General features: G+C 35.6%; 1 protein-coding gene across 5 annotated transcripts; it reads right to left on the reverse strand.

The window, feature by feature from the left end:
• Positions 1 to 1,454: 1,454 nt before the first annotated feature.
• On the reverse strand, positions 1,455 to 20,586 carry MBIP (MAP3K12 binding inhibitory protein 1). 5 transcript variants are annotated; one of them, XM_065906238.1, is made up of 9 exons: positions 20,390 to 20,586; positions 16,634 to 16,753; positions 14,655 to 14,879; positions 14,469 to 14,565; positions 12,059 to 12,124; positions 11,679 to 11,831; positions 9,100 to 9,197; positions 3,983 to 4,021; positions 1,455 to 1,988 (listed from the first exon to the last, which is right to left on the reverse strand). In XM_065906238.1, the coding sequence occupies exons 1-9, from the start codon at positions 20,516 to 20,518 to the stop codon at positions 1,884 to 1,886; spliced, it is 1,032 nt and encodes a 343-aa protein (XP_065762310.1). In that variant the 5' UTR covers positions 20,519 to 20,586; the 3' UTR covers positions 1,455 to 1,883. The 5 variants fall into 5 exon arrangements, with proteins under 5 accessions (XP_065762310.1, XP_065762309.1, XP_065762308.1 ...); XM_065906237.1 differs by having other exon boundaries at positions 1,455 to 1,991; XM_065906236.1 differs by having other exon boundaries at positions 1,455 to 1,997.
• Positions 20,587 to 24,066: the final 3,480 nt, after the last annotated feature.

The raw sequence follows: 24,066 nt of genomic DNA on the forward strand, positions 1-24,066 counted from the left end.
CAGCTAGTATGTTGATGGGCACCTAGGTTGCTCCATTTCTTGGCTATTGTATATAACGCTGCTGTAAACACTAGGGTGCGTGTATCTTTTTTGGTGTGTTTTCTCTGGATATATATCCAGGAGAGGAGTTACAGGATCATATGGTAGTTCTATTTTTAGTTTTTTTAAGGAACCTCCACAGTACCACACCAATTTACATTCCAAACAACAGTGTATGAAGGTTCTCTTTTCTCCACAGCCTCTCCAGTATTTGTGTTTTTAATGACAGCCATTCCGACAGGTGAGTTATCGCACTGTGGTTCTGATTTGCATTTTGCTAATAATTAGTTAAGAAATAACAATGTTGAGTATCTTTTCATGCACCTGTTGGCTATCTGCCTTCTTCAGAAAAATGTCTGTTCAAGTTGCTTACCCATTTTTTGACTGAATATTTTGATAAGAGTTCTAAGAGCAGTTTAGATATTTTGAATATTAATCCCTTGTCAGTCACATCATTTTGCAAATGTCTTCTCCCATTCCATATGTTGTCTTTTTGTTGATGGTTTTCTTTGCTATGCAAAAACTTGTAAGTTTAATTAGATTCCATCTGTTTGTTTCTGATTTCTCTTGTATTGGGAGATTGATCCAAGAAAATATTGCTATGACTTATGTTAAAGACTGTTTCACCTATGTTCTCAGAGTTTTATGGTTTCATGTCTTATATTTAGGCCTTTTAACCATTTTTATTTTTGTATACTGTATGAGGAAATGTTCCAGTTTCACTTGAAGAGACTGGTTTTTCTCCACTGTATATTCTTGCCTCCTGTGTCATTGATTAATTGATCATAGGTATGTGGGCATTTATTTCCATAGTTGCAAATTAAACATTTAAATGCCTAATATAAAACTGGGGCAGTCCAAAGAGGGAAGGCACTCAAGGAAAAGGGACTGTGTAAGTTATAACATCTTAACTACTTTCCAAAGACTTAGTTTTAGTCAACAGTAATAACATTTACTAGGCACTTCGTTTATGTCAGACAGGTTCAAAAGCTGTACATTCATATCTCAACTATTGTTCATTACAAATGTAGGATATATTATCCTAACACTTTACAGATAAGGAAATTAAGGCCCAGTGAAAGATGAAGTAACTTGCTTAAGGTCACACAGTCAATAAGAGGATAAAAGGTGTGTGTGTGTTGTGCTCGGTCATGTCTGACTCTCTTAGAGACCCCATGAACTGTAGCCCGCCAGGCTCCTCTGTCCATGGAATTTTCTAGGCAAGAATAGTGCAGTGGGTTGCCATTTCCTTCTCCAGGGGATCTTCCCAACCCAGGGATGGAACCCACCTTTCTTGAGCCTCCTGCATTGACTGTCGGATTCTTTACCACTGCACCACCTGGGAAGCCCCTAAAAGGTATGATCTATTTATTTAGATTAAATTGACACTTGGAAAAGAATATATGCACTTAAAATTCATTTCAAACTTTTATTGAATGCCTATTATGTACAAATTACTGTTTTAAACTAAAACTGGTTAACATCAACATTAAAAATATAAAGTCTTAAACATCACTATTCAAAATAAATCTTCCTTTCTGTGATAAACACACAAACACACAAAGATGTACTTTCTAATTAAGGTTTTCAATTTTCAAAATACCTCCTTTAAAACAGAAGGGAATAAATTCCAACAATGCTACTTTCAACGCATTAACTATCTTAAAGTATACTGGAATATTTAAAGACTGCTTGCTACAAAGTGGACTCACATGAAAATAAACCTTGATTTCAGAGGTAAGTCTACTATTAATAAAAACACTGCAATTAATTAAATGGATATGTAAGGTACACACTCATATCTAAAAAAATAAAATGACCATGAGAACAATGAGAGGAGTTTTTCATGGAAGGTGACGTGTCGCCATGGATTCTGTTTCTCTTGATTTTCTGAGCAGAGCTTGTTTGAGGGCACTAATTTTCTCATCAAGTTCAGCCAGTGAATAGTTCTGCTGTAACCAATAACACAAACTGCTGAGTAAGACTTTTGATGCAGGTAAAGTACTAAATGTACTATAAATACAGAAAATATCCAAAAACATGGTAAATAACTTTTTTCTCATGAGTATAATTTTTAAATTGAACCATATATGTTGACTATGCTGTAATTTAAAGACATAAAATAACAAAGCTTAAGTATTTCTTACTTTTGATTTTCTAATGACTAAGCTATCTTGAACCTTTTATACTTTGAAAGGGTCAACTGCCTATTCTCATAATCAATATTAAAAAAAAAATACATTTTAGTTTAATTGCTTAAAATAACTGGAATTCTCTTGATACCCAAGGTAGTTGATTGCAGTTAATCTAAAAAAAAAAATTTTTTTGACACTCAAATTTCAAAGTTTTACAATTAAAAATAGAAGGGGATCAAGACTGTGAAGGATATGGAGCTCACCTCTGCAAACAATCAAAATATACATGTGGAACAATTATCACAGAAAATTCACTGGAAATGGCAGAATTATACAACCAAAGCTGCAAGAAAGATCTCTATGAAACCAGGTAAGACAGAAAAACCAAACATCAGGTCAGGACTTGTGCCCCTGGGATGGATATGTAAGGAAGAGAAGGTTTCCAAGGGAGGAACGCTGGCACTGGGGAGGGAGCAAGCAGGCTAAGCCATAATCTGGGAATTCCAGTCCTGGGGTCCTGCACAGGGGCGGCAAGCCCCCACGCCTGCTGGGAAATCCACTGTGACAGACAGAAGGGCTGGTGAAGCCTAGACTCTATGAGGAGGAGCACTTGTGCTGGCTTCCCAATAATCAGGGTGCAGAGAGCCTTGCACTGGCAGATGCTGCCTTGCTAGACCTCTCAATCTAAAGGGGTGAACACCAGCAGCCTTGTTCACTCCATACCACAGCCTGCAAGATCTGGGCCAACCAAACACTGGGAAAAGACTCGGTTCAGCTATGCAGAAACAGAAAAGGGTGCCAAGAGTATGATCGGGGTGGGAAGGAGGTGGCCACTATCAGAGGACTCGGGAACACAGTGGTTTGTCTCCCAACATGAGTGCCCCAGCATGTCCACTCCACACTGCAACTTAGAGTTGAGCTCTGGGCACTAAGAGAAGAGCCACAGAGGAAGTCCAAATCCCAGACAGCAAGGCAGCCACCTCAGTTCCTACAATCCCCATGCTCTAGCCTCCTCCATACCTTTGCACTAGATCTGGGACAAATACAAAAATAAGCCACAATAAAGGAATGAAATTTTGCCATTTGCAACAATACAGATGGACCTGGAGGGTACTATGCTAAGTGGAATAAGTCAGACAGAAAAAGACAACTGCTGTATGACACCACTTATATGTGGAGTCTAAGAAAATAAAACTAGTGAATATAACAAAAAAGAAACAGACTTATAGATAAAGAGAATGAACTACCAGTGGGGAGAGGGAAGGTGCAAGATATGAGTAGGAGCCTCAGGTACAGCCTTCTATGTATGAAATAAGCTACATTGAAATACTGCACAGCACATGGAATATAACCAATATTTTATAATAACTAAGTGGAGTATAACCTGTAAAAAATAATATATTAAATATTGAAATGATAATATTGGATAAACATAAAATTTTTAAGATTCAATTAATACAGTAGTACTGTGAACAGGGGTAGACTAAAGTCAACTTTGCCAGACAACTTTTTTGACTTAGATGCTAATTAGCAGTGTCTGCAGATGAGATTTAAATCGAACATTTATTATTTTTCAGCATTTTGTAATTGATACTTTCTTCTACAGTTAACATCTGGATAGATTTTAATAGTTATTTGATCCTTCTGCATCATTCCTTAAAATAACACATTAATTTATGTTGCCCTTTTTTTTCCAGTCCTAAATCCCAGGATAGGACCTAAAAGCAACCATAGTAGAAACTTTTATTAATAAGAAGGGTATAAAACTAAACTATTTCAGAAACCAAAATAAAAATATAGTAACTTACTTGAGGTGGTTGAACTTTTCTTCTTTTTCCAGAAAAGTTCTAGATTAAAAGTAAAAAAAAAAAGTAATCAATAGTTAGAAAATCTAAATAATTTTTCTTTATAGAAGAGTGAACAAAACAAGGAGAACCCTGGCAGAAATAAAGCCCACAAACTCACTGAGCACTATCTGTAACTGACACCTGCTTTTTTCTACTTTGGAAGTTGCCCTCCAAAGATGGTATTAAAAGTATAAGTGGTAATGTCAGAACAACATGCTTGTCCCTGGCTATACACAACTATACATTTGCCGTTAATTTCCGCCTTCTACTGAGGCTTGGTGATTGTGGTAAGAGGAGCTCTGTGGATCTTCCACTTAGTTTCCTTTCTTAGAACATTCCTATCCCAGGATATTGAACAGGTAAAGCAGCAACAGTCAGAGGGAAACAGAATGTGGAATAGCCAGCAGCAGGATGAAAACAGTCACACACACCCCTGACCGACTATAATGAGCACGGTCTATGTGACGCAGGAAATACTGGTTCAGCCCCACTGGTCACCAGTGACCAAACAGGCAAGGGCCCAATTCTGGCCAGCAATTGAGGAGAGGTCAGCTGGGCATTAGGGAAGAGCTTCTGGAAAAAACTTCCTCACTTCTAAGAGAAAGCCATCCAGGAGGCAGTTCTTCCGGACACTGCTGTCGTCTGGACAGGACACCAGAAAGCACGGTAGCTATCTTACCATCTGCCAGGGGCAAAAGTCAGCACAAGTAGAGCTGAGAGGGAAAAGAGCTCAGTTCTTTGACAGTCATGATTTAGCCCAATAAATCAATTTACCCTGAAGACTGTATTACTGTTGAACTTCCCGTGTTATAAGATTATTTCCATACTGTTTAAGTCAGTTTGAGTATAAATTTCTATTACTTGAAGCTAATAACATTTTCACCAACATACTGCTGTGCATTTTTTTAAACCCTGATCTAATAAATTATTGCTTGACTTTGTTCTTAGTTTCACAGGCCTTGAATGGCAAATTATATTAGTACATTAGTATATCTAAGAAAGAAACTGTCAACATAGGCGGTAAAATTTTCTTGTGAACATCTGCAATCATGGAGATTTAAAGCTGTTTTCAAAGAATACTGAGGTATGCCTCTTATCAGTAGTTTCTAGTAAGTGGGAAATCGGTAAGTGCTGGAATAATTAAATATGGAAGTGCCTATATAAACATGCTTCTTCCTTTGTCAAACTGAGCAGGGTACTGTGGTGGGGCCTACAGGCAGGTAAGGGCTTAATGTTTCATTTGGTCACCACTCAGTCTCCGACCTTCCCAAGAGGTGGCTTATTACACACAGATGAAAACACACTTCCCCTTGTTTTCCTAACAGCTTAATCTGCAAAATATGGCCAGTTTCCATGTCATTGAGCAATCAGATTAATGTATCATGAAATCAAAGTGAGAAGTATCAGAATAGGACATCAGTGGTTCAATGACTTAAAAGAAACCCATGCTCTGAGGAAACTTAGTGGTAAGGAGACCTCCTTCATGACCAACCCCTTTCTTTACTTCTAATCAGGTGTAAAGGGTAACGGATTGTCAAGAGTGACAGGGGGAGTGCCTTAAATGTTTCGTCCCTTCTAGTCCCACTGCCCTGTTTCAGACCTTCATTTCTCCCTGGCGTGGGCAATGATATGCTTCTGAACTTTGACTCCAAACTCTAACTCACGCTTTCACAATGCCACCAGACAGAAACCCATTCAAGGTTTCTCTTTCTCAAAAAAATTAACTCAGTGTTCCCTTCTCCCCATGCTTCCCTTTAGAAGCAGGACTTAACCATTACGGACTAGAGTTATGATTCCATCTAACCAGTGCCTTCAAACAAAATCAACATACCTTTAAAAATCCAATAGTTAACTATCGGCCAAGTCCTATCCATTCATTTGCACATTTATGTAATGCCTACTACATTCTGTGTTCAAAGATGAACAAGACAGTTCCTGCCCTTCAGAGGCTGAAAATATAGTGTGAAAAACAGACACGTAAACATGTAAGTGATAAATGCTATCAAATGAACAAAGTGCTATGGAAATATACTCATGAAGAATGTTATACTTACTGATTTTTAAATTATGACCCTGGAAAACAGTAAGTAATTCTCTGGAAATACTCATAAAGATTGTATCTTTTAAATGGTCTGTTAAGCAATGCACTCAAAATTTTTAAAACATTAGTACATTCAAATTTTTCCATGTTGAATGTGAAGGGTAAAAATCTTTAGAACTACCACATTAAAAGTTTAAACAATTACTAATCTTTGTTGTAATTCCTGCTTTATATACATTAACTTTTTTGGAGTTTTATATCTGTTTCATAAATGAAAAGAACTTTCCATAAGCTAGTTTTTTTTTAGGAACCAAATATAATTTATATTTTCTGTTTGTTTCCCTTTTCATATGCTGTGCTGCACGGTTACCCATAATAATCTCTATCCAACTGTGTTTAGGATTTACCTACATGTGAATCTGGATTAGATACATTTCGTTTAAAAACTTTTCATAAATTTGATTTCTAACAAAAGTTCAATCTTTAGGAAATTTAATGGCTTCAATTTTCCTTTACTTCCTACCTTTGGAAGCTAGAAGACTGTGCTACATATCTAATCTATTCTTCAAGAGTCTACAGAAAAGACATGTAAGTAGAATTATGCAATTGCCATTATGAGTACTCTCAGCAAGAGGAAAGTAAGAGTGGTGAATAATGTGCTATGTCATCTGCCGGGTGTGTATTACTCTCCTCTCACACACGACAGCTCTAAAGCTGGTTCCATTCTGAGAAAGGAATGCAGCTCCTGTAGCTGGGACATTCCTCTGTTATGGAAGGGTGGGTGTAAAATCTTTGCCTTTGAGACTGTACCATACATATTCAGAGGCCTTAAGGACAAAACCAGTTTGTTTAAACATTTCAGTGTTTTGTGCTTGTAACTCACTATTAACTTGGATATGTCATTTCAAATACTAATCCAGAAATGACCCCTCTAATCAAATATGTTGTTTAATATATTTGGGAAAAAAAACTTTTACAGCACTAGTGTTATTACAAGTGTGACAACCTCACACATACAGGCCAATCCTGTTTACATTTATAACACTTCCTGCCTCTGAAGTTAGTTTCAGACCTCAGGCCTCTGACAGTCTCAAATGTTCTTACCCATTCTATCTATCATGTCTATATTGTCTCTCCCAATTATATCAAGTGTAAGTCCTACCTACCTCTTCAAAAGCTTACCTGATACTTCTAACTGCATATCCTGCTGACTCAAAGTCCACATTTCCTCCCAAAATATCTCCTCTTCCAGATTTTATTTCTACCAATGATAGTAGTATTTTTCCAACCAAAGATTGGAATCATTCTTGCTATACAATCAATTATCAATATTTGCCAAATTTTCTTTCCTTCTGTCAATGGCACTAATCTTTTCTATTCTCGCTGTCATGTCCTTGTTTCAAGACTGCATTTCACATTTAAGCTAGGATAATACTGTCTTTAGTCTCTCCCTTTTCATATCTTATAGAACAGTATCAGATGAATCTTCTACCATTTGCACAAGTCACATCCCAAAATTCACAGCTCAAAAATTTCCACAGCATGTAAACCTTAAATTTCCATCTCTTTAATCAAACATTCTATCCTATGTATCAAGAATCCCCCCAAATAAGATTATGATTTGAAGGGGTTGTTCTTTTGTTAATTAAATTTAGTAAGAGATATGTTAAGCTTTTTAAATCTGAATCAGAGAGAAAAAAGAAAGATTGAAGGGCCAAGAGCCACTGAAGGTATGTAATACTATAATACTCTCTTTTAAGATGAGTTCTATTGTTAACAAGAATTATATTAACAAGATATGAAACTGAACTAGAAAAAATAACCTGCCTAAGGATTTCTTAATGAAGGCAGTTTGAATGGGAAAAACTTATTGTGTGTTACTGTAGCAAAAGGCATACAATATAAAGTTTCCTAGGAAGAGGCTAAGGAAAATCCTCAAGATGGAAAGTCCTTTGCAATTACGTGGAACCACCAACAAATCTCAAATTAGAGAAGGCCAGAGGAGTTGTATGACTTACCCATGTTTATACAGCTACCTCTAAATGGTTTCTGAAATTAAATAAATGCTCATGTTTACTGAGGTTTTACCTTGCACTACACAGCGTGCTAGGTGCCTGACTGGTATTATCTTCTTTAATCCTTGCTTCAGCCCTCAGTACTTTAATCAGCTTCATTTTATATTGGAGGGAAGTAAATCACTAAAACTCTCTAAATTACGGAGCTTTAAGATTCACTGCTCACTTTGGTTATCTGATTTACCTTGTTCATCTGGAAATATTCCTTTTTTGTATCTTACTCTAATGCCAATTTGAAACTTTGGAAAGATCACTGTTATTCCTAAAATAATCCTGTTTTTACCAGTGACTTATAATGATCCATGCTAATTGAGTTATCTTACATAATATTTCAGAAATAGGAGTTTTAGTAAATTTCATTAAAAATTTAGTACACTTTTAATTCTTTTGAATATGGTGTTGCTTTAAAACACACACAAAGCCCCAGAAAAGGCAGGTGTTATGTATAATCACCCCAGAAGACGGAGGAAAAGAACACAACGAGCCCAGGATCAGTTGTCTGAAACATGCTAATATGACAAAAATACTTATCAGCACAGATTGTTTTTTAATGTTCTTGGAAAAGGAGAAAAATGAAGACTAGTCTTTCAGAAAGTCTGCAGAGAGAGGGATTATAGAGACAGAAGGGATAATGGAGAGTAAGACCCCAGAAGAAGCCTCTGTTTTACAAGACAGCAAGTTCAGAGCAGTAGGGCTATTCCGGCTCTATTATGCCACAAAAAAATGGCTTAAATTTGAGAATTTGGGTAATGTACCATGACGTAACTCTTCAAAAAAATTATGTCCATAATACAACATTAAAAATCTCAATCTTTAAAGAACTAGGTAATTCTTTACTCAGAACTATGTTCATTCATCACTGAACTATTAAAACAGTTTTTTGCACACAGCAGATCTATGAGTGAATTGTTATATGATAAAGAATCCTAAAATAACATTTATTTTTTCGCAAAGACACTTACTACAGATTGAAAATATTCAGGAGAGATGCCTTCTAATTCAAGGATTCTGTCCTCAAGTTTTTTGATTCTCTGATAAATGTCTCTTGGCACTGGACCACCTAAATACATTAAAAGAAACAGATATTATTGGAAAATTCTTCTTACAGTTTTATCCTTAAAATATCATGCAAAGACACTTAAGCAGAAGAATGGGAACTATTTAAACTTAAGAAAATAAATTAACAGGAATAAAATAAAATGTTTAGCAAACATTTTCATATTATACACTATTGGATATATTATTGTACCACACTTCTCCCCAAGCTACATTTATGCCTCCTATGTTGCTAGGCATGTTGTTTTATGTTAAGTTCATTTGATAAGATATTTAATAGTTCCCATACAGAACAACTTGTATCTCTGACAGACTCTGACACTTAGGAGGAGAAAAATGCATAGTGACAACTGACAATTCAGTGGTTGCGATATGTCATGTTTTTTTCAATTTAAACTTCTTACATGCCGTTTTTTCTCCTTTAACTCTGAAGAACTTTTTATAAAAAGGAATTTTACCATAATTCTTAACTAACTTTTTAGGGAGGGGATTGGTAAAATTAAGGTTACTGAGATTTCAAGGCTATGATTATATTCCAAGTTCTTCCATCCCTCAGCACCACCTCTCCCTGGATTATCATAACCTCCAAATTGGTCTCGTTGATTCTGCCTTGCATGCCTAAAGTCTGTTCACAACACAGCTGCCAATGATCCTTTAAAAATGTAATTCAGATAGTGTTAGTTCTCTGCTCAAAACCTTCCAACACATTCACACCTCACTCACATTAAAAACCAAAACCTTTACAGTAGTTTACAAAGTCCTATACAATTTGGACATTGTCCCCACATACCATTTCAGCTATTTGATCCCTTTTTTCTGTTATTCAACTAGGTCAAGTACTCTTACAACTTTAGCCCTTGTGGTTCTTTCTACCTCTGTATTCACAAGGCTAGCTCTTGCCAACTTCAGGTCTTGGTGCAACAGTTACTATATCAGTCAGACTTTCTCTGACCGCTCTTTAAAAAATACCAGAGCTACCACCTCCCCCTACCCAGCACCCCCTGCCTTATTTTTCTCGTAACCTACTGACATTCTATATATTTTGCTTGTATATTGCCTGTTTCTCCACTCTAATAATATAAGCTCTAAGAAGGCAAAATGCTTTGTTTTGTTCCTTGAGTATGGCTGTGCGGCCTGTGCACGGCACAAACCTAGGAAGCATCAGTTCACAAACTGCACAGGTACTCAATATGTACTGAATGAATAAATACATTAGATCATCGTTATGCAATTAAGAATATTCACATCCAAAGTATCAACTTGTTAAATACAAAAACTCTAAAATATGTTCTTTTCTGAAAACTTCTAATTTTTAGGAGCTTGGTTTTTCCTGCTCTTGCCGAAAGGAAAATGAACAACTTATTCATCTGACTTTCCTCTTGCTGCTCCCTTTACCTAGAATGTCCTCTGCTGCACCTCTGTACCTTTCAAGAACCAGTTCAAGCTGCACTGGGTCAACAAAGCACTGCCTGAATCTCTTCACAAAGAGGCTCACTGAGCTCCACCATATCCTTCCTTCACAATCCCTTTAACATCCCCTGTCACTGATAATCTTTCTTCCATAAATTATGAAGTCTTCGAAGCCAGGAACTGTGATTACCTCATCTCAGTATCCCTCCTGTCTAAAACAGTGCTTTGCGTATAGTAGGCATTCAACAGGTACTTCTCAAAATTAGCTACTTGATACTATTAGATTTAATAAACCAGTCAATCCTAGTATACAGTTGCAGTTTAAATTAGTTCTGGGAGAATTAATTTGAATGCTAATCTCTTATCATCCTCAATGGTTTACTCATTCTCATTATCTTCTACCTCCATCCACAAATACACCAGCTAGACTGGATTTAGAAATTCCCTGAACCATATTTTGTGCCTCTGGGCGTAATGATAGAACTGACAGGATCTGATGACTAAATGGGGAAGGATACTGAGGCTTTATAGCCAGCTAAGTTCTAGGTATGATTTCTAGTTTCCACTTACTACATTGGGCATGCTGCTTGAGTTCCCAGAACTTCAGTTTCTTTATCTGACAAGTGTAACAACACCAACACCTCACAAGGTAGTTAAATGCTAAGTGAATTGATATACGTATAATACTTTCAGAGTGACTGGCACCCAATAAATGTTAGCCACTTCCCCAATGGCATGTCTTTATTTATATGCTTGTCTTCACTGGAAAATCTTAAAGGACTAGGATCAGACCTTTTATTACTTTGTACCTAGCACAGTGTGTGATAAGAATGAGAAAGATGGTCATGGTTAAGTCATGAAATTGATGGAAGTGTAAGGGGAGGAAAAGGAACACAACCACATGAACTGTAAATTCCTTAGGAGCAGGGACTATGCTTTCTTCATTTTTCTACTAATCAGAACAATGTTTTGTATATGACAAGCCCTCAATGAAAATTTGGTGAATAAATGAATTGGAATTTCTTTAACCACTTGCAAAGGTACACTACAGGACACTGCCAAGCACTCTGCTTACCTGTTTGCAATCGCAAGTGAGCCTCGATATTCTGTAGTCGTTCTTCTACAGCCTGATTACCACAATCTCGGAGCATGCTGTTAGGTTTATGACCTGACCCTTGAATTCCTTCAGATCTAGTCTGTGGTCCATATGTATTCACAACTCTAGAAACTAAGTTCAAAAACTTTGAGTCTATTAAATTTACATTTCAAAACTTATAAATTCTCTCTCCCTAATAGTATTTTGTATGTTCTTTTCATATCACAAACCCAAGTAGGAAGAAAGGCAAGATTTTTTAAAATAAATAAAATTTAGATAGGAAAGTGATTTCTATTCCATTTTGCTTATAATTAAGAATAAGCTTCTGTCAATGATGAAACTATGTGGTGGAAACTTACCTTTTACATGACTTTTAAACCCAGGGTAAGGAGTAAAAATCGCATCAGTTCTTGCACAACTATTTTCTACAAAGAATTTAGACAAGTATAAGTATATACTTAACTTCAAATGTACATTTTGATAACCCTTCAATAATGCATATGTTACTCATAATCAGAGAATATCTAATCTTATCTAATGTCCAATTTATATACGGAAAAGTCCTCAACATTCAGTTTTTAACAAATACCAACATTCCTAAAGACCATCTGTGTCTTTGGATAAAATAATTTTATATATTATAGAAAGCTAAAAATGTCTAATCTAAACAGATATTATTCAATTTCAACATAGAAATAAGCAAAGCTCAGTATTTTTACTGAAATATAAAAAATACAGCATTTGTGACATTGCTTGCTGACCTAATTAGGGAACATCAAATATAAAAGATAATGCATTTAATACATTTGTATTTCAGAATACCACACAAAAAAGACCTTGAAACCTACAACACATACTTTTACACTTGCCTAGATTTTCAATACTCATTTTTTTAAAATCCCTAAACACAAAAGCTAGCTATATCTTTCTAGACTATCCCTTTCAGAAAATGAAATTTTAAGAAGGATACCATGTAAAAATTTGTTGCAAATTTTTCCTAAGCAGAAAAGTATAATTTCTTTCAAGTTAGATATCAACAAATAAATTGGGGGGAAAGCTGGAATGATATTAATATATAAACATAAAATAATCTTTAAAATGATGTTAAGTAAAACCATGTACTGCAGTAAATTTACTATAAAATTCCCCATGATTATAATAAAAATGGATGGTAAAAGATACTGAAAGAAAGTTCTTTTCCCTAGGGAATCTGACTTTAAAAAAAACCTACTGTATGTATTTTGGTCGAGAGGTCCTGAAAGGAACACATTACAATACATCTGAATTTTTTCAGTCTGAAGTTTCCTTGAGATAGTTCTGCTGACACAAACTGTGTGAATAAAATTCCAAATTTGCTTATCTTTTATATATTGATACCAGACAAGAGTCATTTTCTTTTTCTTTTTGAAACCTCAAAATATATTTAAAGGGCCATCACCTCTCCATTCTCTTTCTACCATTTCACGGGGCTAAGGGTTTAAAAAAAAGAAGCTATCATCCATTCCAGAGGTATATTCCAAATACATAGATTAACTGACCCATTAGAGAGAAATTCAGCATGGTGTGAAGACATTGAATGTATGAGTGCTAGTCACTCTCCACAGCAATTCTTCCCAGCACTGTTTGGAAGCCAGCAAGGGATTGAATGGGCCAAGGAATCCTGCTGAGCATTTCAATTCTTGTCAATTTCTATCCCCTGCTGGTTTATAATAATAGAGTTAGCAGGGAGAACAGAGGAATAACATTAGTGACACATGTGCTTGCTCCCTCAACAAACCCTTTCTCATGGGTTGCTTGCAGTTTGATTGCAGTACCTGAGATTTTGCCACTGCTGCACCTGTTCTGGAAAGCTAACAGTAAAATATATCAAATCTAAAGATACGTGTGTATAATGTTAATAATAGGAAAGGCTGAATTTAGGACCCACCTTGAGCCTGTTATTACTTCATTATGAAGAGAATCAGTGCACCAATGTGGTATGAGTCAATTCTAGGTTCATCTGACAATTCAGTATTCATAATAATTAGTCAAGAGATATTAGAGGCAACAAGAAAATGCCTCATCCCAATTAGGAACGCTTCTCCATAATTTTTTCTAAGAACTACTTGTTCTGATTATTACTATGATGCCTGAATATGATCCATGCCAGTGCTTTGCAATTTTGTATTCTGCAGCATACCTGCAGATCTGTAAATACACTATAGCATCATGTGAAGAGGAAAGGAGATTCTGATGAAAAACAGCAAATGTATGCACGGTATGAAAGAAACGGAAGAAGCATAAGATACCACAGTCTTGATGACAAATTGGTTTTATCATGACATAAAACCTTTCAAACAGCTAAGGAGTAGTGAGAAAACTGCTCCCTCTTGAGGAGTATTAACTTTACTAAGTTTAACTTCATGTATTAATATCATAATTTCATAAGTACCTTTAGACTTAAAATTTATATAGCTCAGCTCCTTATTACTAGTGTGACTGAGCAACCCTGTCATCCATACGTTATCTTCATTTCCTAAAGGAACTTTAAAACCATCTCTTCACCTGTGGTAAACATTGGCCTTTTTACCATAGCATCTGATTTCTGTATAACCAAAATGAAAACAATTTTGCAATACACTCTATTATTAAACAGAAGAAAATTCTGCTGTCTTAGTTTCAAAATAAACCTGTGAAATAATTACACTGTGTTCTTAATGTTATCCATTTTTTTAAAAAAAGAAAGATCATTAAAATCCTAAAAAAAATTAACTTCTTCTAGGTAGTTACCTTGATTACAGTCAATAACATTGCAAAATTCCCTGACGTTGTTTTCATTGATTTCAGCTTGCTTTCTTTCAATAAATGCAGATATCCGTCTGTCAATCTGCAAACAATAAGTATTTGCATCTTAGTTCAAACATAGTGAAATTATAAAAAAATACTGCCTTGGCCCCCCAAAACCCAACTTCTTACTTCTGCTTTTCCAGCCTTTATCTGAATTACTTCTGAATCAAAATGGATCTGTGTCTTTTTCACATCTCCTAAATCACAGTCTTTGTGCTTTTCTTCCTCTTCCAGGTCTCCAATGGGAAAGTTGGCATTTACTTCATTCTTGTTCCCTGTTTCTGTTTTTCCTATTTCTTCAACAACAGTTGTATTCTCCTCTTTAATCAGAGGCTGAAGTTTTGCTAAAAAAGGCTGAGAAAAACACAATTCCATCTGCTAAGGTTCAAACTGATCAAAATTAATCACATTTACCATATTTATATAAATTTCAGCTAAGTAAAAGTAATATTCAGTATCATTTAACTAAATATAAAAAGTTGGCATCATACATAGATCTGACCACATGTAAGTGTTTTTGCTGTTCTCTATTATTGTGACCAATATCATTTGCTATAAATCTATTTAAAGAAAAAAGGAAAGAAGAGAAAGAAAACCTGAGGAAATCTAAAATTTTCTTTGAGGGAATCATTCTGTCACTCATCTTTTATTTTGTGCCAAATCAAAGCCTCGGCCTCTGGCACCAATGCCACTTAATTAACATGTCATTCAAATGCCTCCTCGGAACACTAAGGCTTAGTATTTTTCCTCCTTAACACAACAGCCAGTGCTGTCACTCGGCAAAGCCCTGCATTAGCACTGTTATCACTGGAGATTCTCCACTTGAAACTGCAGTTGGCCAAAGTGAATGAGAGAGCATAGACATGAAATATATAGGTGTTCTGCTGAGTGAACACTCAGGCTTTTCCTGACATGATATGATATCTTCTTGGGTCATGAATTTAAATTTTTAAAAAGAAAATGAACAACAACAACAACAAAAAACTACCAAGAGCCATAGCTGAAAGAGGTAGATGCCTACAAAACTAGTGGGGAATACAACTCTGTTCTATCATGTAAATTATACTACCATCCCCTCCAACACACTCACACAAAATAAAATTAGGCCTCAACTGAGTCCTATAGCTCATTGCTTCCACCCTTCAAAACTATGGTTAACTATTACTTTTAACATGAAACAGTTAAAATTTCCCATAAAGTAATTGAATAGAGGGCTGAAAATTGTCTACTCCACTGATCAAAACACGCCAACACTTGTCAAAGTTCCAATTATTTTTTTATACCTATAATTTTGCTTCTGTTGTCTGCTATACCAAAAACTCTTCTGAATCCTTATGATATCTTAATGGCACTAAACTGACCAATCCAAACCTCTATGACATATTTTATACTTTGATTACAGATAAACTGTAACCTTGTATCAATTATAACTGCAAATATGTTCAGTTGGAAACTAGCAAGGTCATAATAGTGTTTGGTTATTGAACTGAAATATTAAAAAAAATAGCAATACTATTATAGATTAACAATTCAGTGTTGGCTTTTAATATAAAGAATGAATTATTTCAAACTCTTAAGACGATAAAATAGTGACTGGCTACTTACTAATATGAGACATTAATGTCACAGAAATTACTTTCTTTTTAAAAACTATGCTGAAACTGTTTAATTGCAATAGACACTCCAGGATGTATCATGCTGGGATAATGCCACTTCTTGAACCACTGAAAGCACTCCATGAGCCTCCAAACTCACCCAAGGCATGGAATCATTATCATAGCATGACACACACCTGCCGTGTCTTATTGCTTAATTATAACCCACCATAGATGCAACTGTATTGAATTTTCAGTGCAAGTCTGGAATCGAATAGAATTGCATTCATTCAGTCATCACACCCACATCAGCCCATTGGGCTATATTCCTGTAACTGTCCTGATCACTATGGAAATTAACAGATTTGGATCCAATCTGGCTGAAGTAACCTTTTATTAATAACAGTATTAATAAGGTGTTAAGACAGAACCTACAAATACTCCAGTGTACAATTTAGCTACAATTAATTTCTAGTTTCAATATCGAGTTAACATTTTTAACAAGAAATTTACCTGTAAATATAAAACGTGTTGCTCAAGTGCACTGAACAGAAAAGCGGGCTGGAGTGCCGAGAGGCTCTGGAGCTTGTTCCAATCGATTGTAATTTTCACCACATCATCTCTGAGGTTAAGCTTCAAAGGGGCAAACCAGCAATATCACAAAAATTACATGATTAAGCTGTCCATATGAGATTGTCACAAAAATAAGACTTCTATAGAATAACATGCCATTTAGCTCAAAGTTCTCAAGTTTTTAATGATACATAAAAGTGCTCTACCTAGTACCACTCCAAGAAGGCAAGAAAGGTCCAGTTCTCAGAAAAAAGCAGACGACATCTCTAATTCTTTTCTTGGGTCTGTGTAATGGGACCATCTCACAGGTAAAACTATCCAGGAAAGATGAAAAGATGAGGCCTTCTTTTTTGATAATTCACTATCTAAAAACTTTTGGATAGGGGCCAGCAAATGCTTTCCCTATTCAAAATCCTACTGTTTCTAGCTAAGAGCATTAAATACAGGGGGGAAATACATTTATGAAAGTTCTGATTTCATAATTTCTGCATTTCTTTTTGTTAAATATGCACATAAATACATAGCAAATATATCATTCCTCTGATGTCTTCCAAATCACATTTTCATTGTTTTCAATTTTACCCAATTTTTAAAAATTTAAAAATCAACTCATACATTCATATTCATATTCATATATATTATAAAGTTTGTGGATACATGGCAGCATGTTTACTTCAAATAAAACTTAAACTATTATTTAGCTGTGGATATCTGAAATTTAAAAACAAATACTTTTCCACAACAGTGAAATAAATGGCCAGAGACTAGATGGAAAGGTCAGACTCATTGCTAAACAGTATTTTCTAGTAAAGTATAAGAGTTCATTATATGAAAATTTCTCATAAATTGGCTATGTATGACTTATTACAATAAAATATACATAGAAAACTACCACAAACCTGAATATAAAATTAATATCAAGATGAGTGAACATTTTAGAGGGAAAGCCTCCATCTTTTGTATTTCAAGTGAATAAAAGTGAATCACTGTAAACATTTTTAGGGACACATGTGTTATGGCATATATTCTGCATCGCAGGATCAAGTTAATTCTTATTTTTTCAGAAATCATTTATTTAAAATTAGTCATGTTTTAAACAAAATAAGGACAAGTGTTCTATTAGTTAAGATCTTATGAACTATGATTATAATAAAACAAAAAAATGAATCACTGTACCGAAAGAGATCCAAAGTTCCCCAAAAGGCACTATACGAATGAATGCTGTATCACAGAAATTTACCACCCGTTGACCAGAAATATTTAAAGTCCATACTAGACAAGTGTAAAGAAATAAGTTTTGTGTAGGATGCACTGGCAAAAATTAGTTTGTTATTTTAACTTAGGTTTTATATTAAGATAACCATATTAATCTTAATTTCTATTTTTTAATGCTTATAAAGGTTTCCTTAGACAACAACTTAGGCATGGAAGTAACCCATTACTATACTTTTACAGTTCTGAAAGAATCTATAGTTGATTATAACAAATTTATGAATACAGTTTGGGGATAATGCAGGCAAACCTTCAATCAAAGCAAAGCATAAAATTTTCTAGAAAAAAATAACCTACAGAAATTAAATTGAATGTCTGGATCATATTCTCATTTCAATTTAGCAGAATTATGTAAGCTTTCAAGTGCAAGATATTTGGTCTTTGAAGAAACCACGTAACAATGTCACAAATTAACTTTAAAACTATCCCCAACACATCCAACTATTACTCAACAAATTCCATATTAGTAATATATGAATTCTGTGCATTTTTACCTATAGAACTTGTAAACCATTCAGTCAAAAAGGTATTAGTCTGTCATTAATACGGACTATTTAAAATACACATTTCAGTAAAAACTTTATTACACTAATACAAAAATCCAAGTTAACAATAAATATTTCTTCAGCTTGGTAAAACGCAGCAACCAGAGACAAAATCAGTATTCAATAAATTCAAAGTCTGGGCTACAAAAAATTTTTTTAACATCTGATTTTATGTTTCCTATTGAGGAGAGCTAATAACACAATGATACTATGTAGAAGGAACTAGGCATTTTACAACATAGATTTTTTTAAATTCCTTAATCTTGTTTCAAAAGGAAATAGTTATTTTCACCAGGAACAATTTTATTAGTATAGTACTCTGGCTTTCATTATCTTTAACAGTACATCTCAAGATATAAAGAGTATCACCAAATTGGCTAGCATTTAATTGATCAGACAATCTCATTTTTTGACAATCTTATTTAGTCTTATTTATAGTCTCTTTACTCTGTCATGAAAACTAACCAAATATTTACTCTAAATATTTTTGACAGGTGACATAAGTACATTTTAACCATATCACTATTTTTACCTACAGAATGTCAGAATGTTTAAAAATTTTGAATTTTAAAAATTTAGTATGCAAATTATTTCAAAAGATAGGTTTAAATTAATGTTTTTAAAAAGTATCTCATCAGTGGTGTGGGGGGTACTTTTGTAAACTATATCAACTTTTTTCATCCTGATATTAAAAAAAGTTCCAATGTCCATGCCATAGAAAGTTCTCAAACTTTTAAACCATTTACAGGTCTTGAGTCTTCAGAATGAAATAATTACCCTAAGTCTTAAAAAGTAAATAAATAAAAGTTCTAAGTCCTTGACAAACTAATCAGTTTAAAAGTTATAACTTTTAGCTGACTCTCTATTAATAAGCATCCCATTACTCCAAAATGAATGTTTAACTAATAATACCAATGCTCTTTGTAAGTCATGACAAACACTGAAATTTTTTAAAATACTGAAATAACCTTTTAAAAGACTGATTCACCATCTACCCAAGGTTTTTAAAAATAATTTTCACAAATCAAACGCTCTATTTTCATAAAGGAAGTTACCGTTATCTTCAACACAAATGCCTAAGTCCAAGATTTTTATTTTTAAAGATTTCTTTTTGAAAGCAGATAAACATATTTTCAAGCTGTTTCTCATTTAAAATTTGCTTTGCATTTACATCAGGAAACAGTGCCTTCAGCTAAGGAGTACCTTTATTTAAGCTCCATTATGACGTTTCTACAAAAGTTATTTACCAGCCAGTTAAACTAATAAATAGTTGAATTACGAGTTAAACAAGTTGTGATACAAGCTGTACCGACCAAGAGTAACTCAGCCAACTTAACGCTAGAAACAGTTTAGATTAATTCTTCTTCTTTTCCTACTCCTTTTAAAGGGGAAGAGATGCAAGCTACGGCCAGAAGGAAAAAAGTAAACAAAGGCAAGTGACTCATAAGAGCAAATCACCCTAAAGAGGCGGAGAGCGCTTTTCCAGAAATCTCAGGCCCTACGAACCTATCAATTTCTACAATGAATGAACTGGAAGAAAAACGATCCAGAGGCTCCAGGCGCCTCCCAAACCATCAGAGAAGCTCTTCCGTATCCATTCTCTCCAAGCCTGTTTCGTACCGAGCCGCGTTTTCACATACACTAGCCTAATTCACTCTTGGTGAGAAGAGCTGCAAATCTAGCCTGTCACCGGTCATGATCTAACCCACGCGGCCATCCTCATTCAGCCCACCCGGCCCACGCTCCTCCCCCGGCCTCTGCGACTCCAGCGGGGTCCCACACCCTGCAGGCCTCCGGTGCCCCCAGCCTCCGTACAAGGGAAGATGGGGGGAGGGGCAGGCTGGGTCCCAGATCCCTACTCCCACAGCACATTACTCACTTGTCCAGCCAGGTTTTGCAAGGAGCGAAAGACTTCACAGACTATGTCTCGGGAGAGGTTGGGGCTGCAGCTCCGCTCCAGGTTCCTGTCACCGATGGTCGGGCGACTAAGCTCGGCGGCAGCAGCCATGACACTTTCTGAGGCTGCCCCCGCCAAGACCAATGTGCGCTCACAACCCACCCCTCCCTCGATCGCTTTTGTCGCTCCGCGATGATGTCAAAGCACTGCGTCTCTTTTAGACCAAGGCTTTGAGGACCTGTGTGACTGACAAGCACCTGCGCCAATCAGGTTCCGCTAAGGACCGCGAGCGGAAGATTGCCGTCCTACGTGAGGCTGGCCACAGTATTTCCACTGGAGATTGGAATCGGTATTCAAAGAGGGTTAGCTTCGTGAAGTCTACCTTGACTCATGTTAGTTATGAGTATTGCTAGAGAAAACTTATAGTTAAATGTTAGTGGTTTAGTCCCATAAGTTAAAATTTTAACACAGCCCTGTGGAGTGATATGGAGAAAGACCGCTCATCAGGGATGCAGCGCTGCCAACGCTTGTTTGTAAATATTGAGAACTTTTTCCACAGAGAATTGTCATACTGGATAGAATATTTTCATCCGTATTCAAATTAACATCACTAATTTTTCATTAGAGGAAGAAGATATAAAACAAAAATGTTTATGCCTCATTTACTCTCAAGGGAATGTTATTAAATCTGCAAAGTAATTCTGTCAAGTTTTAAAACTGATGAATCAGTTGTTTTTCTCTGGGTAATACGATAGAGACACTCATCCTAAAACTGTTTCAATAAAGGGAAACACTGTCAAGATGATCCCAACAGGAATTTAACCCAAGTAAGCAATCGCATGCAACACAATCTCTGAAATCAGAAGATACAAATCCGAATTGAAAATTGACGAAATATTACTTATCAGATAACTTTGGTAAAAGATGCTTGGTTTGTAGCATTACAGAGTCTAACATTAAAAATTCTGTCCTGTGCAAGTGAAGAAAAAAGTTTTGAAACTCTTTAGTGTTAAAATCTATTCATAAATCTATTCATATTGTTCACACTTGAACAATAAACATCGTCAGTTTAGAGATAAGAGAGGACGGATTTAATGTTCTAATAATCTAATGCCTTTAGAAGAAGCAGAGGTGGAAACTTGCACAAAATGTATTCTTCAGTTTTAGAGTAGTCTGAATGAAAGGAATAAGGCACCAAGGAACTGGGATTAAGAGCAATAGGGATTAAAAAAAAGCTTTTGACCTCTCCCTAGCTCTTAATTAGACTTTCATTTTCAAAGATCATCAGGCTTGATAGAATCTTCAGTAATCTTGTCTGGTCCCTGTTCACAGCAAGATATACAGTTTATAATCCAGCCTATGTCTAGAGATGTCAAATAAAAAGATCTAATCCCAAATTAAGCAACCTTCTCATTCAAGCCACTCATTCTTATATATAACCTAAATTCACGATTCTCTGCAATGTTAGCATATTTTCTCTGCCTTTGGTTCTCTTATTAGAGAATAATTCTAATGAGGTAACTAGAAGTTTTTGTTTGGTAACATATTAGCAACCAATTTCAGATCATTTGTTTTCATCTAGATGTGAGGCCTTTCTTTTATTCCCCCAATATTCAGGACACTGGTATGAAACAGATTTGGGAACTTGATTTGTATAAGAACACCATCTTTAATAAGATACTGCTCATCCTTTTCTTTGCCATCACTGATATTGAAACTTCTAGTTTTACTTTTTCCCTTGAACCTCTGATATAGAATTGATTGATGGCCATTGGATCTGTATATAAATTCTCTATTTCAATATGTAGACTTCCACTTATAGTATTGATTACTTAGCTAATACTTGAAAATTAACTCTCTTGTGCATTATTTCTTCTTTCCAGGGACTTTTCTTACTCCTTCCTGAAGCCTATTATCAGGAGGCTTCTTGAAGCCTACTATCCTGAAGCTATTCTTGAAGCTCAGTATATATATGCTTGTTGAGTTGAATTTATTTGCCCAAGTTGAACAGATTTGTAAAATGGAAAAACAAAAGCTCCTACTCTTGAGGGGAAATTGTACAACATAGTAAAAATGATATAAACCATTCATTTCAAATAATGAGGCATGTCTGTTCATTCTCCCCTGGAACAGCAAATTCAAAGTGCTCAAATTTTCTTTAATGAATAAGCACAGCTAGCCTCCATAACCTTCTCATGAATGACACCCATAAAATTAATTGTACCAACTGTATGCCAGGGACTCTGACCAGGTTCAAAGGTACAAAGATGAATCAGGCAAGGACTGTCTCTCAAAAAGTTCCAGTTCTCATGGGTGAGGCATATATGTAAACAAACAACTATGATATAATGTTACAACAATCATATTGGAGGTATGGATAAAGCAAAACACCAATTAGAGGTGTTTGGATTCATTATCAGGAAAAGCTTTAAATGCTTGATATAAAACATGGATTTTGAGGCTCGAATGATGAGTACAAATTCTCAATTTAGGTAAAATAGTAGCAGCAACTTTAACATGCCATGATATGTTTAGGGAGGATACACTGAATAGAGAAGTATGGTGAAGCCAGAATTTCACAAAAGTTTGCTCTGCTGAATACTAGTCCTATAAGATGCTTTTCAACAGAAGTTTCCATGATCAAAGAAGTTGGAGTAAAGTTGACTGTGTTGCCATAGCATGCAACAGATCACAACATTCCACTTTCTATTAGCAAGGAGCTCAGCACTACAATCAAGTTCAAGGACACAACTAAACCAATTTCAAAATTCCAGCTTTGAGGATTGGTTTACTGGGACTTCCCATACTGATTTGTGATTCATTCAAGGTTAAGAAAACATACTGCTACTTCAACAGAGAAAATTTTAATAGAAATTGTTACATATGATAATTAACTGAAAAGATAACAAGAAAACAATAATCTATCACACTGTTAGGAAATTCAGGAAATAGCTAACCCCTCTAGAGCTATGGGAACAAAGAGAAAAGTTTGAAATTATTAAAATTTAGGAGCTTAGAGGTACATCCCTGTGGAGTCCCTCAGAGAAGGGGGTGCTGCTCAGCTTGGATTGGTGACTTAAGGATGGCATGATGAGGCCGGTTTTGCAAGTTTTTAAAACTGAAAATAGAGCATCCAACCACTGTAGAACAATATCATGCAGTCTAATATACATGATATTGGAACCCCTAAAGAAGAATAGACAGAGACTGGGGCAAAAGAAACATTTCAAAAGATGATGACCAAGAAATTTCCAAAACTAGTGAAAGCATCAAACCACTATAGTGAAAGCATCAGATCCAGGAAACCCTGAGAACTCCACTATTATATACTGCTGCTTAACAAATATCCCCAAATTTAGGGACTTAAAACAACAAATATTTCTTATCACCAAATTTCTGTATGAGAAATTCAGGAGTGACTTTGCATGGTGGTTCTGTTACCCACTTTGGAGAAAGACAGCAAGAGAGAAGTCACAGATGACTTTAGGACGGACTCAAGTCACAGGCTTCCCTGGTGGTTCAGTGGTAGAGAATTTGCCTGCCAAGCAGGAGATGTGGGTTCGATCCCTGGGTCGGGAAGATCACCTGGAGAAGGAAATGGCAACCCACTTCAGTATTCCTGCCTGGGAAATCCCATGGACAGAGGAGACTGGTGGGCT

Source organism: Muntiacus reevesi, chromosome 15 (assembly GCF_963930625.1).
Source record: "Muntiacus reevesi chromosome 15, mMunRee1.1, whole genome shotgun sequence".
Classification (NCBI taxonomy): domain Eukaryota; kingdom Metazoa; phylum Chordata; class Mammalia; order Artiodactyla; family Cervidae; genus Muntiacus; species Muntiacus reevesi.

Bases quoted from the DNA above. Each gene is read 5' to 3' on its own strand.
- MBIP (XM_065906236.1), bottom strand. From the start codon at position 20,518: ATGGCTGCTGCCGCCGAGCTTAGTCGCCCGACCATCGGTGACAGGAAC. The intron at 14,880-16,633 runs GTAAATTTCTTG...TGTTTTTCTCAG, and splicing joins AACACGTTTTATATTTACAG to CCTTTTTTAGCAAAACTTCA. The intron at 4,022-9,099 runs GTAAGTGTCTTT...CTTTTAATCTAG, and splicing joins CTGAATATTTTCAATCTGTA to AACTTTTCTGGAAAAAGAAG.